This window comes from Nicotiana tabacum, chromosome 3 (assembly GCF_000715075.1).
Source record: "Nicotiana tabacum cultivar K326 chromosome 3, ASM71507v2, whole genome shotgun sequence".
Lineage (NCBI taxonomy): Eukaryota > Viridiplantae > Streptophyta > Magnoliopsida > Solanales > Solanaceae > Nicotiana > Nicotiana tabacum.
The window spans coordinates 137,188,699-137,209,153 of NC_134082.1; the positions used below are offsets into that span (position 1 = coordinate 137,188,699).

A 20,455-nucleotide genomic window follows, 5' to 3' on the forward strand; every position below is an offset into this window, starting at 1 on the left:
TGTATGTTGAGACGAACGATAAGCTACATCCACCCCTGATAGTGGGCCCTTTGATCCAAAAAAGTGATCCCTCAAAAACCATCTGGAGTTGAACTTGAGCAGGACTATGCTAAGATCAAGCAATATAGAGGATGATTTTAAATTTCTATTGGATATATATCCTCGATAGAAAATTGGGGTCTACATTTTGTAGCTTACTGGAAGGGCAGGTTTAGAAGGTTTATCCCCGCTAGCTGAACTAGTCAAGTTTCGCACTGAAGCTGCATATATTGGCTTCGTGAAGCAATGTAATGTTAATGTTGGTATCTACTTGTCATTGATGTTTCAGGAGATAGTTGGGGCTCTTGATTTTGAAGCAGAGTATGTCTCTTTTAGAATGCTTAAGATGTTGCTAGAGAGATGATGTCCTTGTCCTCTCTAGCTCAGACATTTGTCTTTGCAACTTATGTCCAGATTCTCAAACTGGTTATCTGCAGGATTGGACGGGGGGAATTTTTGGATGGAGAAAGGGCTGCTGCTACTATACATGCCTGACAAATGAAATTATGAATGAGCTCTTGCAAAGTGTTGCTTTGGAAATAATCTGACGTTACAATGAATTAGCTTCAGACATTGTCAACATTAGTAGAAAAACAACGGGTTGTGTGGTCAATGACGAGCTCAGAATTTTACTGCATAGAGTGACTGTTATCTTAGAAATAAAAAAGCTTCATTTACCTTTTGATAAATAGAGATCAATCGCCAAACTTAGAAACAAATTGTACTGCATTGTAACACTAGTGTTTGAGTACCACATAGGATAAGAAAGATGAGTATGTCTTCCTCCCCTTCTTTCTCTATTTTCAGTCAGTCAAGAACTATGCATCTAATGAAAATCTTTACTTCTTGATGTCCTTAAAACTTCCACATCAAATTTTAAATCAACCCTTTTTAAATTCTTTGAGTTAAATTAGCATTCCATCTTTATTTATTGTATTATTTTCTTGATTAGCACTTTTACTTTGTTTTATTGGATTCTGCAATAAGTTACTAGTACTTAAGATTATTTTACAAATTGAACAAAGTTTTTATTTTGGTAAGTCGATATTGAAGTTTAATCAATAGAAGAATGTCTTGAGGAAATTTTTCATATACAATTGCAAAGCTTTGCAATCATCTTGTAGATAACAAGCTGAAAAATGGGATAACTGACTGTAATTTGATGCAAAATTGTTTCAGAACAACCCCTTATGGTAGGAACAATAAGGAAAGGAACAAATCAAATATTCACGGACGCAGTATTTGTTCCAGTTATAAGAGGAGACTGTATTTAATTTGTGTTTGATGGGTTCATCAGTGTCATGTTGTTTGTCACCTGAATCAAATCATACCCTTTTGCATAGATAGTCTCAAAGCGGGCATGAAATGGGCAGATTACATCGAAAGGGCTGAACTTTATTTCTGTGATCAGGTGAATGCAACTTTTCATTCTTAGCTGCTTTAAATTTATGACACGTTATAAGCTCTTAAAGAAATACCCAATAAGAAGGGAAAATTAGACCTAAATGTTGCTGGCTATCAGCCTATTACATGTCTATAATTTTTAGGAAGAGATAAAAAATAAAATAAAAAACACATGCAGTCTCATAATTGCAATTTTAAAACAAAAAGAATTCCATCTTCCTTTTTTTCTTACCTCTTGAGGTGATAGGTTTTTGTGGTCCTACCAACTCAGAATGCAATACAAAGTTCCCAAACCAAGAGTCAACAAAGTAGAAATTTGCCTTGATAAAACTTCTACAGTACCATGTTTGAGTTTGAATATGTTCTACACAATTTACATAAACTATCCCACTGAGAATTCAAAACAAAATCCCTGAGTAGAGATTTTTGTCTGCTTTTCTTCCCCCACCTCCATTTGACTAGCTCACATTTCAAAAGAAAGTCAAAGTACAAAAGCTAATCTGGGGATAAAAAGTTTAAATAACTGACAAATTTTTAACTGTACCAGGCTTAGGGCAGCATTAATCTGGGATTTAACACATCTTTAAGAATACAGGAGCTCACCACTGACCAGGATCCACCCACTTTTATTGTAATTAATGTTGTACAAAAGTTAATTTGAGTTAATTGCAGGTACTAGTAGTAAATTTATATACTTGCCTCGCCCAATTATTGTATTCGCCTTTATTACAATTTATGTGCCATTATATTATATGCATTAACAATTACAGCTATAAAGGGGTTACTGTGCATCCTTGTGATAAAATACCACTGCCTAGCATTTTCTTTTATTTGTTTTCCTTTTATGAATAACTCACTTCACTTTTCAATTTAATGCTATCAATTCATACTTTCGGCAACTTTTAATTATTTGGACTATTTTGGGATCAAATTTGAATGATTTGCGGCATTTGCCACAAGGATTTAGTTTTCTAGCACGGTAGGTTAAAGAGTAAGAAACTACTCCCTCACTGTTTAATTTTAGTTGTTCATTTTTAACTTTGCATTTATTAAGAAATTTACCTTTTAGTATTAATTAACAATGAAATTGATCATATTAACATTAATTTGTTCATTAAAAATATAACAAATTATTCTTGGGCTTTTTACTTCAAGGACAACTTTAAAAGAAGAAGTTAAATAAAAAAAAAGGCAAAAAATCACGTAAAGTGGACCGGAATGAGTATGTATTTTGTAATTTTACTCATAATAATGATATCATTTTAAAATGTATTGAAAAATAATTTGGGAAATAAATAATTAATAATAAGGATAAAACAAGAAAAAAATCTGTCTTTCTCTTGATTTGCTAAAATTGATAAAAGTGAAAATGTATTCTAATATAGTGAACTTCATATTTGGCTCGAGAAAGTTATTTGAACTGAAAAATAAACTTCGATTTCCAAAGCAAATAAAAATTCTTTTTTAACCTAAAATAGCTGCAATTCAAAAAGTAATACTCCTAAGCCGTTTTGTATTTAACTAAACCAAAAGCAAAGTTAACAAATTCAAACGCTGATTTATTTCTCATGAAAATCCCAAAGTTGACAAATCAATTCAATAAGGTAACCGAACAGTGTTTAAAGTATGAAACTAAACAATGAGAAGCCTTCAGAAAGCAAAACTAGACTCGCACAAATGCTTAGTTGAAAACTCGCGCCTTTCTTCTTTTCCCAAATCTATACCACACTTCTAAAATCGGCTTATTTTGAGAAATACTTTTTAAAAAAGTATTTTTGGTGATAAGCAGTTTATTTAATTTGAAAAACACTTTTAAGCAGTAATTAGAGTTTGACCAAACTTTTAAAAACTACTTCTAAGTGTATTTTTGTCAAAAGTACTTCTCAAAAAAGTGATTTTGAAAAAAAATTACTTTTTTCTGATTCTCCAAAACTACCTCTACTTCTCCTCAAAAATATTTTTTTCCTTCTAAAAGGTTGGCCAAATACCTCAATTTTTAACCAAAAGCACTTTTGACAAAAAATAAATATTTTTGGCCAAAAAAAACTTGTGCAAGCAGGCTACTAAATAATAAGCTTGCTCTTTCAACTTTTGGGGACACTTGCACGAAACTCAAGCCAAATCTAGAGCATGTGGATTTAGTAGGTAACAAAAGAGAAACAACATAATTTAATATGTCAAGATGAGCATCACACATGAAAGTAGCAGTACGACTAAGGACTTTCTTCTTATTATTAATATTTAAACAAAATATTTTTTGCTATAGAGAAAATAAGTTAGCAACAGGGCCTAATAATTCAACCCATAAATAAAATGTTAAAAAGTGGCAACCCATATTAACCACAGTAGTAACCTTAGGCCCCTTCTTTTGAAAAGTGTTGTTCCACCTCCTCCTTACACTCTCACTCTCTGTGTAAGCGAGGGGCCTCTGCTTCTGCAACAGCATATGGCCATTACCAGTCTGAAACTTCCCCCTTTTTATCATTATCATACGCTGCTTTTAACCTTCACTAAATCCACTACATTTCCCTACTGATACTCTTTACTTTCTTCTTTCATGGCTGCTTTTTTACTTCTCTTTCTTGTTTTTCTCTCCACATTATGCTCCGCTCAACGAAACCCACAAACCATTTCAGAAATTCAAGCCCTCTCTTCTTTCAAACTCAGTATTCACGACCCACTCGGTGCGCTCACTGACTGGGATTCTTCTTCCCCTTCTGCTCCCTGCGATTGGCGCGGCGTTTTTTGCGTGAATGCTCGAGTCAGTGAACTCCGCCTCCCTCATTTGCAACTCAGTGGGCCGCTCACTCCCCAAATCGCTAACCTGCGCATGCTGCGTAAGTTAAGCCTCCGTTCCAACTCCTTTAACGGAACTATCCCTGCTTCGTTATCCAAATGTACCCTTTTGCATTCTGTTTTCTTACAGAGCAATGCGTTTTCCGGTAAACTCCCGCCGGAAATGTTCAATCTTACCGATTTACAAATCCTTAATGTTGCCGGAAATCAACTCTCCGGCGAACTCCCCGGTGAGCTTCCTCGGAGCTTACGGTACTTTGATCTCTCGTCGAATTTGTTATCAGGTGACATTCCGAGGAATTTGTCTGACGTGACACAGTTACTTTTCATCAATCTCTCGTACAATCGGTTTTCCGGAGAAATTCCGGTGAGTCTCGGCCGGCTTCAGCAGCTTCAGTATCTTTGGCTTGCGTACAACAACTTGCAAGGTACATTGCCTTCAGCAATTGCGAACTGTTCATCGTTGGTTCACTTGAGTGCTGAGGGAAATGCTATTACAGGTGTTATTCCGGCGGCTATTGCTGCTTTACCGAAGCTTCAGGTCATAAATTTATCACACAATAATCTTTCTGGTTCCTTGCCAGCTTCATTGTTCTGTAATGTTTCAATTTATGCTCCTTCCCTTAGGATTGTTCAGTTGGGCTTTAATGAGTTTACTAATTTCGTTAAGCATGAGGAGTCTAATTGTTTTAGTTCCTTGCAAATTTTGGATCTTCAACATAATCAAATAAAAGGTGAATTTCCTTTGATTTTGATGAACAATTCGGGGTTAACGTCCCTGGATTTGTCGCGGAATTTGTTCTCTGGTGAAGTCCCTAGTGCTATTGGGAATTTGGGGAGATTGGAGGAACTGAGAATGGGGAATAATTTATTCAGGGGTGCACTTCCGTTTGAGATTACGAAATGCAGTAACTTGAAGGTTCTTGATCTTGAAGGCAATCAAATGACGGGGGAAATTCCTATGTTTTTAGGTGAACTTAGAAGCTTGAAGATTTTATCACTGGGAGGGAACCAATTTTCGGGTTCCATTCCTTCTAGTTTTGGAAATTTGACTATTCTTGAAAATCTGAACTTAGGAAGAAATGGTCTCAATGGAAGCTTGCCTGAGGTGCTAATGGATTTAAGCAATTTAAGCATATTGAATCTCAGTGGAAACAACTTTTCTGGAAGTATGCCAGTTGGTATCGGGAATCTTCAGCAACTATCGGTTCTGAATCTGAGTAAAAATGGTTTTTCAGGCGACATTCCTACTAGCATTGGGACTTTGTATAAGTTAGCAGTTGTTGATTTGAGTGGACAGAATTTGTCAGGGGAAATACCATTTGATCTTGCTGGTTTGCCTAATCTACAAGTTATAGCTTTGCAAGAAAACAAGTTGTCTGGTAATATTCCTGAAGGTTTCAGTAGCTTATTGGGTATGCAATATTTGAATCTTTCTTCAAATTCCTTTTCTGGCCATATACCATCTACATTTGGGTTCTTGACCTCATTAGCTGTGCTTTCTTTGTCTAACAACCACATAAATGGTTCTATTCCTCCTGAATTGGGTAACTGCTCTGCTCTGGAGAAGTTAAATCTGCACTCAAATTCATTGAGTGGCCAGATACCTGCTGATATCGGACGTCTCTCCCACTTGAGTGTGCTGGATTTGGGTAGAAACAACTTGACAGGCGAAGTCCCAATAGATATTTCCAATTGTTCATCCCTGACATCGCTCGTGCTAGACTCTAACGATCTTTCTGGGAACATACCAGAGTCACTGTCCAGGTTATCAAACTTAACTACCCTTGACCTCTCTGCTAACAATTTCACTGGAGAAATCCCAGCTAATCTTACCACGCTCTCGAGTTTGATGAGTTTCAATGTGTCACACAATCACTTGGTAGGCCAAATTCCAGTGATGTTGGGCTCCCATTTTAACGATTCATCGAACTATGCTGGCAACCAAGGTTTGTGTGGGGAGCCATTGGATAGAAGATGTGAGACATCTGGTAATGGTGGGAATAGATTGATTATGTTTATTGCAGTGGCTGCCAGTGGAGCTCTTCTCCTTTTATCATGCTGCTGCTTCTATACTTACAACCTCTTGAGGTGGCGCAGGAAGCTCAAAGAGAAGGCAGCTGGAGAAAAGAAGCATAGTCCTGCAAGGGCTAGTTCAAGGACCAGTGGTGGTCGTGGCAGTGGCGAGAATGGTGGACCCAAACTTGTTATGTTCAATAACAAAATTACACTCGCTGAAACAATTGAAGCAACTAGAGAATTTGACGAGGAACATGTGCTGAGCAGAACACGTTATGGAGTGGTCTACAAAGCTTGTTACAATGATGGAATGGTGCTCTCAATTTGTCGACTCCCAGATGCATCACTTGATGAGAACATGTTCAGAAAAGAGGCGGAGTCACTTGGCAGGGTGAAGCACAGGAACCTAACAGTTCTTCGTGGGTATTATGCTGGCCCCCCGGACCTCAGACTACTTGTCTATGATTACATGCCTAACGGGAATCTTGCAACATTGCTCCAAGAAGCGTCCCACCAAGATGGTCATGTCCTCAACTGGCCAATGCGCCACCTCATTGCACTTGGCATTGCTCGGGGCCTGGCTTTCCTTCACTCATCCTCAATGGTTCACGGAGATGTGAAGCCGCAGAATGTCCTATTCGATGCAGACTTTGAAGCCCATCTTTCAGACTTTGGCCTAGGCAAGCTTGTAGTAGCCACACCAGCTGAGCCCTCCACATCAACTTCAGTTGGTACGCTAGGTTACATATCCCCAGAAGCAGCATTAACCGGAGAAACCACTAGAGAATCAGATGTTTATAGCTTTGGCATTGTATTGCTGGAATTACTAACAGGAAAAAGGCCATTAATGTTCACACAAGATGAGGACATAGTGAAATGGGTAAAGAGGCAATTGCAGAGAGGGCAGATTTCAGAACTACTAGAGCCAGGATTGCTTGAGCTGGACCCTGAATCATCAGAATGGGAAGAGTTCTTGCTAGGAATTAAAGTAGGCTTGCTTTGCACTGCACCCGACCCCCTTGATCGACCTAGCATGGCCGACATTGTGTTCATGCTTGAAGGTTGCCGTGTAGGCCCTGATATCGCGTCTTCAGCCGATCCCACTTGCCAACCTTCACCCGCCTGAATTCCCTCAACCCGCATGTTGTAACCCGTGAACCCGAGGTTTATTCTAATTCTTTTCCTTTTTTTATTAGCCTTATTAGTTTTGAGAGTAAATTTGCAATGCCATGTAATAGCTAGCACTAGCAGTTCAAATTTCATGTCATTTTAAAAAAAAAAAACATATTTTAATGAGAAAAAGGAAAACAAGTATTTCTCTTCATTGCCATTTGTATTTAAAACACACCCACCGTGCCGGCCGGGATTTCTCTCCTTTGGCGTGGGGACCAAAATGTAGTACTTGTAATAAGTCAAAGTTAAAAAAGAAAAAAAGGGAAAATAGAAACATGTTGGAACTGTGTTTGTGTCAATGATTTGGACAGTTGTGCAAATAAAGAATAGGATAATGGGGTCACTTAAAAGGTATCTCTTGGGGTACTGAAAATGTAGCCGTTAAATGCCTTAAGCTGCGTGTATTCACATTTCTTTATTCAGTTGCATTGATGGAATTTGAATACTACTAGTATACATATTACTACTTGGATAATAGTTACTTGCTTGTTCTTTGTATACTTGTTTTCTGTGGAGTAACAAGTAATGAAAATGAAAGGGAGGAAAGTGACAAATGAGATGCCATAAGGTAAAGGAATCTGAGATTTTGTGGGTTGTAAATGTAATGGACCCTTTTGAAGAAAATGATTGAGCTGGTGACCCACTAAATAATCCATTTCAAACATTTTGTGGGGTGTTTTTTGGACCATTTGTTTTTATGTCTTTTCCATTCTTCTTTTTATCTTTTCTGTTTTCACAATACAAAAGCAGCTTAATGAGTATGATTTATCATGTTCATTTGATAACAAGTGAACAATTTCTTCCTTATTCGCTTTTATGATTCCAGGATATGGAAGTTTGGTAAATATTGAGATCATGCTAGACGTGGACAAGGCCAGCAACATGAAATGATTCCCCATAATAAAATATAGTAGCATGCTTGTGGTCACACGAGGTCAAGATCTGAGTTAAATCATATTTTTATAAGATAATCAGCTGCAGTGACCGTTAAAGGCTTCATCTATTTGTTATTATATTTCTTAGACACCGGAGAGCCACAGCATTATCTTTTTCAATGCTTGGAGTGCTATGCACTGCAATAATTTTGTAGCCAGTTAATAATTCATGTTTCGAGTAGATAGACGAAAACCATGGGATACAAGACAAAATATGATTTGGTGATTTTTTCTTACATGCCTAATTTTTGAAGGCCAGAGTTATCCGATACCTATTCAATAATACTAGCATAAGGTAATAGATGCATGATGGAATAATTGAGGTGCACTACCGTTGCAAAAAAGTAGTAAAATTGAACTAATAGTGCTGCTTTGGATGAAATGCTAATCACAGCAGCTTATAAAAATAGCTTAACCAAAATGTTGATGAGCAGCTTCTCAAAAAGTTGAACAAAATTAGTCAAAATGTCGGTAATGCCTGTGGAAAAATATTGAAACGTCAAAAGTAGATGAGGGAGGACACATTCCGGGGGTTGTTTCACTTTTTGTTTGCTTATAATCATGCAGTTTGTTAGCGTACACTGTATACTGTGCATTTGAAATTATCGGTGGTAACGATAAATTGTCTTAGCTATTCATTTCAAATGTAAAATGTAAAGTTCAAACACATAGTAGAGAAAAAATAACAGCCCATAAAATTAATTGAGGTGCCTACAAACTAGTTTGAATATCCAAAAATGCTAAATCAAAATAACTGGTTAGGAAGTGCCCATAAACCATATATCTGCACCCGTGATTTCCTATGGCAAGGACTACCACATCCACATGGGTAATGATACAGCTTTTGGACATTGTTAGGAACCAAGTCCAAGTGCAAATCTAACCATTACCAGTGTTGAGGTGGTTTTTGCTAACTAAACTGTAATGTAATCGAGAAATGAACACATTTTTCCAGTTTTGATTTTTTTTTTTTTTACCTACTAAATACAGACATTTAAGTCTTTCATGCCACTCAGCTTCTCTAAATTGTATCCCAGTGTAAACAATGATGACGAACAAAGATAATAAACACATGAAAATGAAAAGAAAAAAAAAAAAGTCATCCGGTTTCTTTTAATTTATATTTGGGCAATCTTTTTCAACTTTTTTCTTTAATTTTTCTAAATGTACAAAATTTATTCATTTGAGTTGAACTGAAGATCCTACGATTAGATTCGTGATCCCATAAAATATGTGAATATAGATCTCACTAGCGCATAGGGGTGACAAAATGGTTACAAGAAAACAGTTAACCACCCATATTATTCAATAAAAATGGGTTGTATAATGAACTTTTTAAAAACATGTCAAATATGGATAAGAACCATATTATCCATTTAAAAAATGGATAATCAATGGGTCTAACTTTTACATTTGTAAAGCCTCAAATTGGGGGTTCTTCAAGTTAGGAGATTAAGAATTCTCCCAAAAGTGATCATATGCAAGAAGTCATGGATAATATGGTTACTCATATTATCCGTCAATTAACCCATTTTTTATCCGTATTAAATATGGTTCGTGTCGGATAATTTATCCGTTTTTCCATTATCTGTTTTCGACTAGAACCATACTCGACCCGACCCGCCCATTTGTCACTCCTACTAGCGCATAATATTAAGGCACAAGAGGAAATTCTGTCGACCTACACTTCAAATTATACTAATTTTTGGATATATAGCCTGAAAGGAAAGAAATTTATAAATACGTAATGCATTTCTTCTAATATCAGGCTCGGGTTAAAGCTTGTGAAGTGTGAAATGCTCTCGCACAAGGAATTGACATAAATCAGTCATCTTTAATAGCCGTTTTGGTCAAGCTTCTTTTTGGCTAAAAGTACTTTTGGTCAAGCTTCTTTTTGGCTAAAAGTACTTTTGGCCAAAACTTGAGGTGTTTGGCCAAGTTTTTGGAAGAAAAAAAAGTATTTTTGAGGAGAAGCAGAAGCAGTTTTGGAGAAACAGAAAAAATTAGCTTCCCTCCAAAAGTACTTTTTTGAGAAGCACTTTTGAGAAAAATACACTTAGAAGCAGTTTTTTAAAGTTTGGCCAAACATTAATTGCTGCTCAGAAACAGAGGCGAATGCAGGATTTAAATTTTTTGGGTTCAATTTTAAAGTTTTTAGTATTGAACCCATTATATTTTCAAAGTTATGGGTTGAAATCTACTATTTTTGCAATTTTAATGAATTTTTACTTACAAATTTTTACTCCGCGTCGAAAGTTATGGGTTCAGTTGAACCCGTTGGTAATATACTATATCCGCCTCTGCTCAGAAATGCTTTTCAAACTAATTAGTCAAACACAAACTGCTTCTCACCAAAAGTACTTTTAAAAAAAAACACTTCTCAAAATAAGCTGATTTTTTCAGCTTGGCCAAACGGGTTATAAAGCTCCAACTCATTAAAATCACTGTTTATTAACGAAAACACATTAGTAATCCTTTGGTGTAATGATTGCATAACACCTCAACTTATAACAGTACGACAATCAAATATTTATTACTTACCTAAATTATGAAGTTTTACTTAATAAAGGTAGACTAAGCATTTGCATCTATACCCGTTTTTTGGGTCATGTTTTAACTTGTATCTGCTTTGTAAAAGAAATTGCAAGCGTACCTACTTTTTCGCGTAGCTTCAGAATACGGGGCTGAAATAGCAAAAACAATCACGCAAAACTTCAACATTTTAGTAGATGGGCCTGAAGTAGCAAAGACAATAAGCTGAAATTTTTTTGTTCTAGATAAACTTTTTCAAAAAATTCAACAGAAGATGCTAAAGTTATTTAGTTCATTTGTAAAAACTCCAGCACTAAATAAGCTGAAGTTTTTTTTGTCCTGGATAAACTTTTTCAAAAACTTCAGCAGAAGATGCTGAAGTTATTTAGTTCATTTATAAAAATTTCAGCACTATATAAGCTAAAAAAATTTTGTCCTTGATTCATTAGTTTTGTCATAAAGCTTTTTCAAAAACTTCAGCAGAAGATGCTAAAGTTATTTAGTTCATTTGTAAAAACATCAACACTATATAAGCTGAAGTTTTTGAAAAAGTTTTCTAACATACTAGATAAATAATCACATTATTCTTTCATAGTGTATTACTACTATAAAATAATCCGATTGCCAACAGTATCTAAATCATAAATTTTGGAAACAATAAACGTGAAAAGAACATAATAACGTGGAAATATTCACAAATTATTGTCTACTAACTTACATAATTATTTATAATTTATTTTTAAACAATCTGATAAACATACTTATGGCAATCATCCCATGAACTGAAGTTTCATAGCACCACCAAAAGGGGGCTGAATTTGTTTAAAAGTGAGTACAAGTTAAAAATAAAAATAAAAAATAGGTATAAGTTAAATGGGGGCGACCAAATAGGACATCCCGTACAATTTTGATTTGATCGCCCCGTGCAATTTTTACACTAAAATCGGATGTTTGATTCATTGTATTAAACAAATTTTGTAATAAATTATAGCTGGGGTCTAAAATTACATTGCAAAATTTGCACTTATAGTTGACCACTTCACAGTTCACAACTATGAGGAGCAATATCATCATTTAGATTTGAGAGGTGGTCGATCACATGGGTGCCCCTACTCTAAAGCAGGTAGTGCAGGGACTGTAGGGTCCTATTTTTAGTTACACCTAATATATTATATACTTTATATTTTTCAATTTAGATGAGTTTGTTTGACTCGCTATGAAGTTTAAGAAAGAAAAAAAAAAGACTTTCAAAACTTGTGATTTTAAAAGCTTAAGGGGTAAAAGGATTTGCAACGAGTATGATGTTTGCCAAGAAAATTGCATTTGAAATGAAAATCAAACCCCAACTTTGTAAGATACGTGTGATATAAAGAAAAAAATAATTTGACGAGAATATTGATATTGAAATCTCAAAATCTCTCGAAGAGTCCATTAGAGTTAAATTACTTTTTATACATAGTAGACAAGATAATTTTTTTCACTTCAAAATAAATTTGAACAATTCGAAGCATATGAAAATATTTTTTGTTTTCTATTTAGCGTAAAAAACTAAGATCACTAGATGATGGAAATTTAGAAAAATACTGCCTTAATCTTGAGTGTTCCTTAAAGCATAATAACCAATCTGATATTGAGGATGGTTTAAATTTATTTTATAAATTAAAAGTGTTAAGAAAAATAGTACAACTAGAAGATAACAGTTTAATTGATATACTCAATCAAATAAAAAGATTTGATTCTTTTCAAAATGCTTATATTGCTTATAGAATAATGTTAATAACTCATGTTACCGTTACTTCAGCAAAAAGAAGTTTTTCAAAAGTAAAATTGATAAAAACTTAACTAAGTTCAATAATGTCTGAAGAGAGGTTAAATGAATTAATTATATTGTCAATTGAGAAAGAATTATTAGAAAAAAAATAATTATAAAAAATTATTAATAACTTTGCATCTAAAAAATTTTTAAAAAAATGGATTTCAAATTAAAAAAAATAAATTAAAGTCCCTCGTAAAATTTAGCTTTAGCCCACAAAATTGGTCGGGCCACCCTCTCTTTGGCATCAGATATCAACAATTGGTGGATCAACAATCTCAAATCTCAATATCAACAACACCACCTCTCTTTGGCATCAGATAACACTGAGAATACGTGTATATCAACAGGGACCCTTATCAATACCAAGCACCTGATTAGTCAATCAAAAGTAAACATGATTCTAATTTGAGTACTAACAACACCACCAATAAAATATCCAGTAATACCCCACACCGTGGGGTCTGGAGAGGGTAGTGTGTATGCAAATCTTACCCCTACCTTGTGAGAATATAAAAAATATTTCCAATAAACCTTCGGCTTAGAAAAGTATAAGCACCACATTAATGAAAATATAGACAAAGGACAGTACCAAGAAGCCATATAAAAGCAGAATAAAAACAATCAAATAGTAAGGTGATCAACAATGAAAGAAATAACAGTTAGTCATAAAAACATACTAATTCGAGTACTAAACAAGCCATAAATTATCTCTATTAATTAACATAATGGGAAATTTGTTCTCCCAAAAAGATGTCGCACAACAATGCCTTGTTCAAACAGGCATCTTTCACAACAATTACCATGCACTAAAGCCTTATAACTAATATCTGCCGAGCCCGTTTTTCCCAGTGAAATAAGGAACACAATCAAGTTCGTCATTGAAATACAAGTAACAAATTCATCCCAAATATCCTCAGCCTTATGTGATGCAGCTCACAAGTAATACACCTTTCTGAAAGTATACTCCTCTTTTTTCTTGGCTAATTTCTGAAATTAAAGAAATGAAATACGCCTCTAGTGCATATCAAGTCAATTTGATGCTTTGTGTCGCGACTACAAAAATGCATCTTCACACTTAGAGCTCCACCAGTTATCCAAAACTTAACTCATGCAATGCAGCAAATTTCTCTGCTCAAATTTGAAAATTACGCTACTAATTCACAGAATTCATTAGAAAATATGATCCTTATTGTACTGCAAAGAAATAGTATCTATGTGCTTAGCAGGTAGAGAAGAGATGAAAAGAAAAAACATTTTATTAGCAAGAAAAATAACACAAGCAGTCCCAACTCCGGTTGTAATATTTCTAATCAATAATCTTCCCCATCACAGACCCACTTCACTACATCAAAACTCTATGTGCAATAAGTAAAGTTTCTTTCACTTCACAGCTCATTCTGCCATTTTTAATAGATAAAAGTTAAAGTCATACACAAGAAAAGCCAATATATGAATATAGTAAAAGCCCAGAGTTTTGCATGACTGCTCAAGCAGTTATAGCAATGATCAAGGTGGATTTCATATACTGAGGTTATAAATGCATTCCAACAAAAATATACAACTGTATCAGCATTCAACCAACAAGATGCTCCTCATTATTGCAAGATATAGCAACTGAAAAATTAAGAGAACGTTCTCTAGATTGCATGCAGGGAAAAAGCAGCTTCCAAATCTACAAAGTGTGACGGAAAAGGAAAAGAAGCATCTAAACGAGCATCAGTTACCAAACTGCCAGCACAATGATGCAAAATGATTCCATCATGAACCTGGAAATCATTAATTTCTATTCTGCTCTAGATTGACCAGCATGGGAAGAAAGGATGATGCCGACAATCAGTCCATATAAAGCCAATGCCTCAGCAAAGATGAGAATCAGGATCATACCAACAAACAGTTTTGGTTGTTGTGCATTTGCTCTGGAAAATAAAATAATGTTAGGGTACAGAACCTAGAGATAATAAATACAAATTTGTATATAAGAAAACTTAAGAACATAATGCAACCTTAGATAAAGCAACAAGAGGGACTAGAAGGACATATCAACATTTCTCACCTAAGAACATATATAAAGCACATAAACAGGAGGGACTAGAAGGATTAAGAACATATATAAAGCAGCTAGAAGGAAAGTCCAACGGATATTATTTCAGAATGAAACTAAACAGTATAGAGATGGATATTTCTCACCTTCATAAACATTTCCTGGTGATAATAAAGTTTGCTATGTCAAAACTGATATATTTGTACACTTCTTTCATGATGACAGTCATATTAAACTTTGGTTCACATCAAGGATGAACACTGCAGCTTTCTGTTTCCATATTAAAATAACTATACTAATTTTAGAATCTAATGGGAACAAAAACCTCTGCAACTCATTAATGGAAAGACATTAGCATATGTGGAAAAAAAGAGTGAACTAGAAGTATCTTCCTAAGGAAAGGGCAATAGAACATAGGTTTTGTTATTCTGCTAAAAATGTGTATAAAGCAATAAAAGGGTCCTCCACTTAGTATCATTTAATGACTTACTTTTTGGCACGCCACAGTGTGATAGATTACAGTCAATTTTATCTCAAATAGTTGGTTCATCTTATGCTACTGTTAGGATTTCTCACTTCAAAATTTGAAATATAAAAAAAGTAACATGGTTTATCCTTCTAATCTCTCAACCACAAACATTAATGCTGCAGTTTGATAAATGCAGTTTATTCAATAAACAAAAACCACTTTAAAAAAATATATAAAAACAATAATTCAGAGAGCACAAAATTCTTTGCTTGAAATGGAAGTTCCAAGTCTTAAGTTGCTTGGACACGAGTGCGGGTGCCTGACACAAGTGCGGATCCTTCAAGATGTAAATTCTAAGATTCGGGAATACGGATCCTAGTATAGATATGCAGGGATCCAGCTAAAAATAATTCAAAAAAATAAAAATATAAAGTATATCTAAATTACTACGAAATTTTTTGTGGAATACTTACGTATAGCTTGTAAAGTTAAAGGATTGATTTCCTAGATACGGTATGCTATTTTCTTCAAATTTACCCTAGTTTTGGTTCTGATTTCGTGAATCAAATTGTATCTCGTCTCGAACTTTTTCGTCCGTCGCGGTCAAATTACCCAAAATCGTTTGACCAGATACAGTAAGGATCCCATACCCACACTCATACTAGTGTCATGTCGACACAGGTGCGGCACCTAAACTGCCATTTCGGAGCAACTTAGATTTTGGTGACTAGCATATATAAACTACAACGATTATTATTGAATTTTTTTAGAAGGTACTATTATTACTAATTTACTATTGATTACACTCAACATTTTCAAAAGCGACAAGCTCAAAATCAACATGACTTTAGGAGCTTTTAGTGAAGTGAGAAGGAAAGGGGAGCGTTTACTTCTTTGAAGTAAAGCACATAATTTAGAAAAATTACAAATATTACCTAAAACATGTTCTGCTGGCGCTTTATATGGAACCTAAATTAGCAATCTTGAGTGATGATGGACAACCCTAATGCGTGGAGCCGATGAGGTCCTTATTTGAGAGAAAATAGTGTACTGCCTTTGACATATGGATAGTAAGAAAAGAGATTGATGTTTCCCCCGTCGCACTATCTAGTTTTAGTCGACACAAATTGCCTTAGTTTTTTGGATGATAAAGCATTTATACAATCTTTGCAATAAGTTTTTTGTTTCTTTTTTTTTTTTAAGAAAAGAAAAGACATGCAGCTCTCGTGGAACAAATACTCTCTTTCACCAAACAATGAGGACAAATCAGCTAACATTCAAAGTTCAAAGCTTTAGAAGAAACCAAGCACTTAAGAAGCAATAACATTAACAACAAATAGAATCTAATGCAACAGGATAAACACCTCATCCCAGTAACAAGGTCAATTCACTAGAGAGTCAAATAAGATGCCATTCATGTAAGTTTTGCAATTCTTACAAGACATTGGATGGGACAAATCCAGTTATTAAGAAAATACCTAAAGCGATTCATTTCAGTTAGGACGCAAAAACTACTTTACTATAATTTTCACAAAATACATTAGGAAAACATTGATTTTCAAGCCATTCAGGTGCAAAAGAAGTAATTTTTTCTAATTAAGTTGTCTACAAAAGAACGAGGAGACTGAGAAATTACCTAACACCAGCATCACCAACAATTCCAATAGCCATTCCAGCGGAAAGACCAGCGAGACCACAAGCCAGACCAGAAGAAAGATGCGCATATCCATCAAAAAGGTAATACGATTTGGTCTTAGGGTTAATTCCCGTACTGATAATGACCGCAATAATCAAACCATAAATACCTAACACTCCAGCCATAACAACCGGCACAATTGACTTCATCACAAGCTCTGGCCTCATTACTCCCATTGACGCTACTCCCACCCCACTCTTCGCCGTTCCATAAGCAGCTCCCATACCTACAATGAAATTGATGATTTTTTATTAGTTCCTATTTTATTGAATCGAATAATGGATGCAAATTTTGGATGTTATGGAGCTTACAGGAGAAAACGAGAGCTGCAGCTGCTCCGAGGAAACCGAAGAAGGGCGCCGTTTCATCGCCGCTGAAAGTTGATGACATTTTTTCAGTTTATCAGAGATTTCGCCGGTGACCGATCGGAACTTTGAGGACAATTTTTCTGATCGGTGAGAGATATTTACTTGTGTGTCCTTGTATTTGTGTTGGCTTCGCTTTCGTTTCTTGTCTGGGTCTGTTGCACTGTCGCTATCAAATCACAAGTATTTATTTTTAAGTTACCATTTAAAATATTTTTAGTCTTTAGCCATTATTTTAATAAATTTTAACTGTCCGGACGAAAATACTCTTCTACTCATGTCCTTAACTTCAGGACTTCAGGACTACTTGTCCTTAACTTTTGAACTTGGAATTCTAAGTTGAGGACTTCAGGACTACATGTCCTTAACTTTTGAACCTGTAACTCTAAGTTAAGGACTTCAGGACTAAATGTCTTTAACTTTTGAACTTGTAACTCTAAGTTCAGGACTTCAAGGCTACATGTCCTTAACTTTTGAACTTGGAACTCAAACTTCAAGACCAAGCGTACTTAACTTTTGAACTTGTAACTGTAAGTTAAGGACTGCTTGTCTTTAAATTTTGAACATGTAACTGTAAGTTAAGGACTGTCTGTCCTTAACTTTTGAACTTGAAAATCAAAGTTAAGGATCTATTGTCCTTAACTTTTGAACTTGTAACTTTAAGTTAAGGACTTCCTGTCCTTAACTTTAGAACTTGTAACTATAAGTTAAGAACTGTATGTCCTTAACTTTTGAACTTGTGTCCTTAACTATTGAACTTAACTTTAGGACTTCAAGACTACATTTCCTTGCTACCAAGTACTTGTATTTCATCTGAAGTGACTGAAGGAGTTTTCTGTTCAACATTTTGCGAGACTATTTCTATCTCTGAATCAATATCATAAGGAACTTCTTCGTCATTATCATTATTTGACTCAGAATCCGCAATCTTTGTATTAGCAGCTGTTTTCAAAACCAAAAGCATCGTTGTCAATCATAACAGTAGTGAACAAGCGCAAATTAAAACGAAGTCTTTATGTTTTGAATGCATCAGTGTATTTCCGTTTGGGGAGGAAAGGGTAACACGATCTTTTTATATTATTTTTAATAGACTAGTGACTATTATTGCTAAGCATTAAAAATACTGGATAAAAAGTAAATACCAGCTTAAACAGTGGCTACCCCACGCCATTTCTACCACGCTGGACACGTTGTGCACGAAACTTCTCTGCAGCTGCCATAGTATGGGCTCTATGTTCATGGCCCTGATATTTGGGGGTTACTATTCTTAATTGGGCTCCAAATCAAAGCTTCATTCCTCAAATTTAAATGTGTCTAATGAACAGGTTAAGATAAATTTGAAGGGATTAAAATAAGAGAATTTGAATAAATAAGTGGGTCTACGACCTAATCCATCCAAAACTTGATTATGTCAAAATAAGCTGGATTAGACTTTGGGTTAAACAATAGGCTAATATTCGACCAACTTAAATTATTTTTTATTTGTTTGTTTGTTTTGTTATAATTTGTTTAGTTGACAAACTAAAGACAATTTCTCTTTTGTTTAAATATAGAGAGAGAAATATGGATACTATAGTAAATTATACACTTTTATTTCTGTATTTTGAAAAAGTTTTTCGTGGTTTGATTTGGACTACTTAGGTAACCCAAATTAAGAAGTGGCAAAATGAGGTGTTGGACTATTCTAAAAGAGGAGTGACAGCCCCCTTTCTCGTAAAAATTGTATGGGGTAGCCACTTTTAAAGTGGTATTTACTTTTTATCCAGCATTTTTAATGCTTAGCAATAGTAGCTACTAGTCTATTAAAATTAATATGAAAAGATAATGTTACCCTTTCTAAGTTTTTATGATCGATGGGATTTTCCTTACTTTTAGGCTTGCTATCGTCTTTCATTTTCATGACTGTGATTCGCGTAAGACAAATTTGGCCTCCAAATGAGATTCCTCCGAAGAAAATGTTGCTACTGTCTTACTTTCTCAAGAAGAAAACGTTGCTACTGTTATGTTTGATCGTTAGGACTTTTCTTGTTAGGATAAAGATTGAGGAAAAATAGGTATGTAGCTTAAAAAGGTGAGTGTGAAGAAGAGAGAGTGGGAGCTACAAGTTGTCTGAAAAAATGGAGGAGGGTCGTCGAAGTAGGGAGGTTATCGGAATCTCAAAAATTAAGGACACTTGGTCCTGAACTTAGACTAACAAGCTCAAAAGTTAAGGACAATAGCTCCTGAACTGTACTAATGAAATAGTCATCAGTCTCTCTCTAAAAATTTCTCTCTCACTTCTCTCTAAAGCAACGGTCTGATAACGGCTAACTCCCAGCGGGTTGGCCCACACGCCACTGGCATGAACCCATCGGACGACGCCCTACTGGCGCATCTGGGTGGCCAAAACACTACAAACCAACCTACAAAACAAACCACTGATATAGCTAACAAGAAGATCTCCTATGCAGAGACAATCCCAGCCTCTAAACAATTTCAACCCTCAAATCAATAAGCAAGGGCATCTGTAATAGCAAATCACTCGACTCACAATGGGATGCCGGATGTCTTATTTAAGGCATCATACTACTATGGAATCATGGATGAAGAATGTAAACATACAATTGTTGGTAGATTCCTTAAACCTAGGCCCCAAATTGACCGAATTAGGTCAAAATTCAAAGAGATAATCTCCATCAAAGGTAATGTGAAAATTGGGGTTTATGACAACTTTAATGTATTTCTGGATTTTAAAAATGAAGATGACTTTAATGTGGTCTGGTTCAAACGAGTAGTTGAAATAGAGGGACAACAAATGTGACTTCAGAGGCGACTTTAAACCAGAGGAGGACCTCCCAGTGGCACCGGTATGAGTCTCCCCTTTCATATGCACACATGGTAGTATGTTAAGTAAGTTGTCAGTGTTGTCGGAACTCCATTAGAAATGGACCTAGCTATAGGTGGTAAAATTAGACCTAGCATGGCGAAGGTTCGAATTTAGATTGATTTACTTAAACAACAACTAGATGCTGTTTATGTCGGGCAGGTATTCGAGAATGCTCCTCAAAAAGGATTCATACAAAAACTTGAATATGAAGGGGTTCCTAAATACTGTAAACATTGTAGAAAACTTGGTCACAATATGATGAATTGCAGAGTTTTAGAGAGGAAAAAAGAGCTGGAAAAGAGAG

General features: G+C 35.2%; 2 protein-coding genes across 2 annotated transcripts; one reads left to right on the forward strand and one right to left on the reverse strand.

The window, feature by feature from the left end:
• The first annotated feature begins 3,787 nt into the window (after positions 1–3,787).
• Positions 3,788–8,602, forward strand: LOC107791465 (uncharacterized). The gene is made up of 2 exons (XM_016613549.2): positions 3,788–7,422; positions 8,258–8,602. The coding sequence occupies exon 1, from the start codon at positions 4,001–4,003 to the stop codon at positions 7,382–7,384; it is 3,384 nt and encodes a 1,127-aa protein (XP_016469035.2). The 5' UTR covers positions 3,788–4,000; the 3' UTR covers positions 7,385–7,422; positions 8,258–8,602.
• Positions 8,603–14,208: 5,606 nt separating this feature from the next.
• LOC107791466 (V-type proton ATPase 16 kDa proteolipid subunit) lies at positions 14,209–17,450 on the reverse strand. Its single transcript, XM_016613550.2, has 3 exons — positions 17,232–17,450; positions 16,861–17,146; positions 14,209–14,630 (listed from the first exon to the last, which is right to left on the reverse strand). The coding sequence occupies exons 1-3, from the start codon at positions 17,308–17,310 to the stop codon at positions 14,498–14,500; spliced, it is 498 nt and encodes a 165-aa protein (XP_016469036.2). The 5' UTR covers positions 17,311–17,450; the 3' UTR covers positions 14,209–14,497.
• Positions 17,451–20,455: the final 3,005 nt, after the last annotated feature.